Here is a 6,580-nt window from a genome sequence, read left to right on the forward strand (position 1 = left end):
TTTTTTTCCAACTTAGTTTGCCGCGTCAGCATTTAGTTACATTTTTGTTTAAATTTAATGATTTTTTTAATAAAGGAACCTTTTAAACTTATTTTTGAAAATTTGAGACTAAATTGTCTAATTTAAAACATGTACTTAAAATTCAGAGACCAAAAAGTAATTTTCCCAAAATTCAATTTCATATCTAATACAACACTTGATATAAAAATAAACTAAAATTTTAAAGACATGTTATAAAGTTTTAAAACTTATGGATCAAATAGACACCAATTTAAAACTTCAGATAAACTTATAATTTATTAAAAAATGATTGATGAAAAAAAATCCATCTTGAAAAGTGACATCTAAGTGAATTAATTTGAGAATTGAGGTAGGAATAAGGTTAATTAATCATACATGTGAAAGATGTTCAATAGTTAAGAGGAATCTTCAGAACTGTGCCATGGCTTGGAGCCAAAAATTAAAGACTTCAACACAAACAAGCCATTATTAAATTAAAATTTGCTTGTGGGTCTCACTAAAGTTGGAGTAGGAATTAATATATTTAAGATGTATTGACTTATAGCCTTGGAACCTTAATTTGGACTTGGAATGAAATAATTAAATAAATAAATAAAACTTAATATCCTTGAAACAAAGTCCAATGTGATATGCCAAAAATTTAAAACCATGGATCATCCTCAAAAGTTAATGAAGGCATTAATGATAATTTTCATTTTTGAGTGATGAGAGAATGTTTTTACATCATTAAATGAATCTATGAAAAAAAAATATATCATAAATAAAAAAAGACTAGGAAGTAAAAACACAGAACTAAAAAAAAAAAAAAAAAAGCTTTAACTGTGAGAAAATGTCAAAAAATAATAAAATAATGATTAAAAAAGAAAGGGAAAATACCATTTTATTTCTGAGGTAGTGGATATATTTTTTATTTAGCCCATAAAATTTAAAAGGTTATACTTGTAGTTCTTAAATCTTGAATTTAAATTTGATTTAGTCTATAGTTTAAAAAATTTACACTTTTGGTCTTAAAGTTTGAGTTATGTTTCAACTTAGTTTTTAAAGTTTTAATGTTTGTACTTTTAACCTCAATTTTAAATTAAATACTTACTTTAATAATGTACATTAAAATCTATTAATTAGTTAAAAATAATAAGAAGTGTACTTTTAATAGTGATGAAAAATTAGTGATGTTAATTAATTATAATATTTTTAATTAATTAACAGACATTAATGTTAAAGACTAAAAAGTGAGCATGAAGCGAAAAATAAAAGTTGTAAATCTTGAAATCTAGTGACTAAGTTGAAATAAAAAACTTAGGCTCCGTTTCGTATTTTTTGTTTTTGGTTTTTAAATATTCGACATATTTTCTCCCCATATGTTTGATAATTTACCTTGTAAGTACAATGGTTAAATTTTTAACCGATTAAAAAAACAAATTTTGAGAGGTTACTTTTTTGGTTTTATTTATATGCTTAATTTTCAAAAAAAAAAATAAAATAAATAGTTACCAAATGGGGTCTAAACAATTGTAAGAACAAATTTTGTAACCTAAAAGACCAAACGAAAACCAACTCCAACACTTAGGTCTCATTTGATAATTTTTTATTTAGTTTTTTTTTAAATTAAGCCTATTTCATCCACATTTATTTGTATATTTTTTTGTTGAATTCTTAGTAAAAAAACTGATTTGATTTTTTAAACCATTGATGAAAAATAGATATAATAAATTTGGAGATGAAAATAGTATTCATATTTTTAATTTTAGAAAAAAAATAAAAAAATAAAATGATTGGATTATAAAAAAAGTTTTTTTTTCCAAATATTATAAATATTAGGAAAAGATAGATTTTGGGGGAAGAATTTATAGGATGATAATGGTTGGGCAGTGTGTGAAAACTGAAACACTCAAAAAGCTTCTCTAAACTTTTTGCTTTTTTTCTCTTCTCTCTGATTTGTTCATCACTTTCTTCTTTTTTATCTGCTTTCATTGCCCTAATCAGAACCTCCAAAATCCTATACAGATTTCTTCAGAAAGTAAAAATCCATTGGCTTCTTCTTCTTTTTCCCCCTCGTTCTCATCCTCATCACTTTGGCCTTTTTCCTTTGGTTTCTTCTTCTTCTTCTTCTTCTTCTCTCTCTTATGGAAGTCTCTGTAAGTAACTCTTCTCCATTTTTCTCTCTTCTTCTTCTTCGCCTTTCTCTACTATAGATCTCTACGTTTTGATTTCATTTACATTTCTCTGTATTTTGTTTAAGGTTTATTCAAATAGAAACAGTGGCCAAATCCACTTGCAACACCACCAAATCCCGGCGTTTGGAGACTGGGATAAGGCCAAGGACTTGCCGATCACTCAGTATTTCGAAAGCGCTCGTCAGGCCGGTTTGATCCGCTACAGTTCTTCCTCCGGTGAAAGCGGCCCCTGCTTTCCTCCCTCCGATTTGTACTCCGCCGATCGGAAGAAGCCTCCGCCGCTCGCCACTGCCGGACGCAAGGTCTCTCTCTTTCTCCCTCTCTGAATCTCTAAATCTCTGATTTACGACGACGAAATTTGTCTCTGTTTCTTCCGAGTACGAAGTAATTTGAGAGAGAATGAGGAATTTTCCGGGAAAATGAAGGGATATTTTCTAGGCAAACAAACAGGGAAATCAATTAATTACAGGTTTTTTTTAATAATTGAATTAAATTAAAATCACGAAAATTGGGTTGGTGAAAGGAATGAAATGCGAAATGAATGAGAATGCGTTTTGAGACACGTGGCGGGATAATGCAGGGACGGGTGAGGGAAAAGCGTAACCCGCATGTGGGATTAAAGGAACATAATAATAATCAGATTCCAATAAAGAAACAGCAGATGCAACAAGGGAGAGTGTTCGACGTGACGGAAACGGGGGGAGCGCGAAAATTGAAGCAAAACGACGTGTCGGTTCCGCATCCTCCGGCTAGATCCAATGTTAGTAGACCGCCCAAGCCTGTTGATGAAGATCTCTACAAAATCCCACCGGAGTTGCTGCATTCTTCTAAGCGGGTATTTTCATCCTTCCTTTTCCACCTCATATTCTTACTCATTTCCTAAATTTGACATAAAATACTAAAAAAAATTAGATTTTTTATTTTTTCCGTTTGTTATTTTTGGAAAAAAAAAGGAAAAACAATCTATTATTGAGGTTCATTTTTTTAATAGTTGGTAAAATTTGGATGGTGGTTAGTAGGTGGATTTATATTTATTTGAGTAAGCACTACTCTTTGACGACTATTTGAAAACAAGGGGTTTTATGAAATCAAAGATACATTTCATAGTTTTATTTTAAAAAAAAAACATTGCATAGTTGTTTTTAGTATGTGTTTGATAATATATTTATAAAATTCTCTAATAAACTTCACAGTTTTAAATTGTTTATCTAATCGATTAAGTTTCAATTGTGTTTAATAGTTCCTGACATATTCAAAAATTGTAAAAATAGGAAAAATATCAATTTATACCCTTAATTTTAGGGTTATAATTTAAACTTCGAATTAATAAATGTATCAATTTATACCCTCCATTACATTTTGTTTGAAAAAACCTCTTGTAAAATTTATAATTATATTGTTTAAACCCCTAAAGTTTCATAAATGGATCGATTTACACTCTTAGTTCGAATGTGCTTTGAGAGTAGGGGTGTACAAAATTTGGGTAAGGATTTGAGTGAGATTAGTTTTAATTTTAGGTTGGGTTGGATTGAACTTTTTATGTTATTTTTGGATTGGGTCGGGTTCATGTTACACTTTTAAAAATTGATCCAACCCGACCCAAATTTCTATTATTATTATTATTATATATTTTTATGATGTTTGTATGAAGTTTGTAATAGATATCTTGGATTATGATATTTAACATTTGAATTTTATGAAATTTTAATTATTAGTATATGTTGTACATAAGTTTAAATATTTTAAGTTAATAAAAAAGAAAAGAAAAAAAAATAACCTGACAACCCAACCCAGTCCAAAGGATTGGTTTGAGTTGAAGACTGGCTAGCCAACTCGACCAACTTGAATTTTTGTGTTGGTCCAAAAAGTTCTCAAACCAGATCTAACCCAACCTAGGTACACCCCTATTACCTTTGATTGACTTACAAAAACCTTCGAATTTAATTGACTTAAATCCTAAGTTTCACATGGCATTGCCGAACAAAATTTAGATGAAGGATAAATTGATATATTTATAAAAGTTCTAACGTTTAAATTGATATAACTCTTAAAGTTTAAAGGTCTAAATTGATATTTTTAAAAATAAATTGCTCTATTTCTATATATTTGAATTGTGTTTAGTGGATACTTAAAGGTTTTATTCTGTGTCCAATGGAGAACATTGGAAACATTTAAAGTTTGGTTTCAAAATTCACCAAGCATGTTCTAGATTAACAGAATTTTTAAAGATTTCTAGATATTTTGTTTTAACTAACTTTCTATAAACTCTTATTTTAGTTCTCGAGATAGAAGACGGTTTAAAGTGTTTAAATTTTGCATCTTTTCTTAAAAAAAGTGTTCAAATTTTGTCATGTTTAAGACAAGGAATTTGTTGTTAATGTTTATTAATTATTTGATCTGGGATTCTAACCCATAATTTCGTATACGTAGAAAACATATGCAGATGCTAAAACTTCATTATATAATTTTAATTAATAAATAAAAGGACTAGTTTTGTTATAATTCAAATATTTGCTTAGGAAATAACAAACATCAAACTCATATACATATTAATAGCTCCACATTTGCACTAAAGAGACAAAAAAAAGATTCCACTTCAGACTTTCTAAGACATCTGATTATCACTGTTTTAATTATTGCATTTTGTTTAGGTTCAATAATTACCTTTCTTTCTTTATTTTATTTTATTTTAAACTTTATTTGGATGTAAAGATAGTTCATTGGCCCACAACAAATTACTCATGGTTAGTTTGATTTATCGTTTGGAATTGGATGTAAAGAAAAATAAATAAGATTCAAATCAAACCAGTTTTGTTTGGTTTTGAATACTTTCTTTGTTTCTAACTTGCGTGTCTAATTTGAAAAGTGCTCTAGGACAACATTTTTGAATATGATACTTTTCAGTTATCACTTTTAGTATCACTATTGAAGTTGAATAATTAAACCACTGCCGAATTTTCGAAAATTATACCAATTTTCTCCCAATTTAAAATTGTGTTAAATGATAAAACTGTTAAAAATATTTCAAATATAGCAAATCGTCAGTCTATTAGTGATAAACATTGATAGATATTGTGAGATGTCTATCTATGCCTATTAATAACAGATGATAGTAGTCTCTATCACTAATAGATCATAAACATTTTGGTTTATTTTACTATATTTGGAACAATCCATTTTTATAATTGTTTTGATTTTTTTCGAGGAACTTTAGAACTTTGAGCTCAGTTTTAAGAAACAAAACTAAAAGCTATATATATATATCTATATATATTTAAATTCTAAAATATTGACTCATTTATATTAACTCATTGGGAAAAGTAGTATTTAGAATTTGAAAACAATAAACCAAAATAGATATAAAAGAAATTGTTGAAATAGAGATTTAACTCCAAAATAAATTGATATTAATCTCCTTTCAATTTGTTACCTTGTATACAGAATAAAATGAAGGGCTTGTTTTCAAGGTGTTTGGTACCTGCTTGCAATTGAGGAATTGAAATCTTGTGGCCCTGTCCATTGGAGCTCAGCAGTATGAGGAATTGTTGAACTATCATATCTAATACCCCTTTGTTATTTTATTTTATTTTATTTATTTTATTTTTACAAGTTTTTGTTTTAGTTTTAAGAAAATAGAAATAGAATAGATTGGATCAGTTCTTGTTCTAATTTTAATCTAATGTAAAAAAAATATATCATATAGAAATCTTGAGAGGTACTATCTATTAAATGAATTATAATGCATCAGTTCAGAATTTTGATTGTAGTTTGCTATCTATTCTACCACATCAGCCTAATTTTTTCTATCCTTTTCATGAATGAAAGCTAAGCTAAGTTATCTACTTGTGAGCAGGCTCAAGTGATTGATTTTATTTTTCTTTTTTTTTTTCAGGTTCAAATCTACACTATTATAACTAATGTAATTTTGTAATATATAGTTTCTCTAAATTATAATTAAATCATATGAAATTAATGGTTAAATGTTGATTTGGTTTCTAAACTGTGATAGTTTGATAGTTTGATGTTGGTTTTGTTTTAGTTTGATAGTGTTTTAAATTTAGGACTTGTTTTTAGTATCTGTTTGAAATTTGGTGTAATTATAATTGGATTGTATAAATAATGGGCTCAAACATAATGTGATTACTTTTGATTGTTTTTATCAACCTCTGTAATCATTAATAAAAAAAGTAAATGTTTTACTTAATACTCTAAAAAATTTTAAAAATTTAATACCCAAATCAAAGATTTGTAAAAAGAAATAGTAATTATTTTAAATTGCAAGAGTGGGGTAATGTTATTACTTGGGCCACATCAATGCTTTAAGTTTACAAGATTGGTAAATAGACACAAAAGTAATTAGGTTGGAATTTTAACATAGTCAGTCG

The 6,580-nt window shown here is 27.7% G+C and overlaps 1 protein-coding gene across 1 annotated transcript; it reads left to right on the forward strand.

Annotated features, from left to right (window-relative positions):
• Positions 1-1,859: 1,859 nt before the first annotated feature.
• Positions 1,860-5,961, forward strand: LOC120079394. Its single transcript, XM_039033558.1, has 4 exons — positions 1,860-2,156; positions 2,261-2,497; positions 2,776-3,030; positions 5,637-5,961. Exons 1-4 carry the CDS (start codon positions 2,145-2,147, stop codon positions 5,685-5,687), a joined length of 555 nt encoding a protein of 184 aa, XP_038889486.1. The 5' UTR covers positions 1,860-2,144; the 3' UTR covers positions 5,688-5,961.
• Positions 5,962-6,580: the final 619 nt, after the last annotated feature.

Source organism: Benincasa hispida, chromosome 6 (genome assembly GCF_009727055.1).
Source record: "Benincasa hispida cultivar B227 chromosome 6, ASM972705v1, whole genome shotgun sequence".
Taxonomy (NCBI): domain Eukaryota; kingdom Viridiplantae; phylum Streptophyta; class Magnoliopsida; order Cucurbitales; family Cucurbitaceae; genus Benincasa; species Benincasa hispida.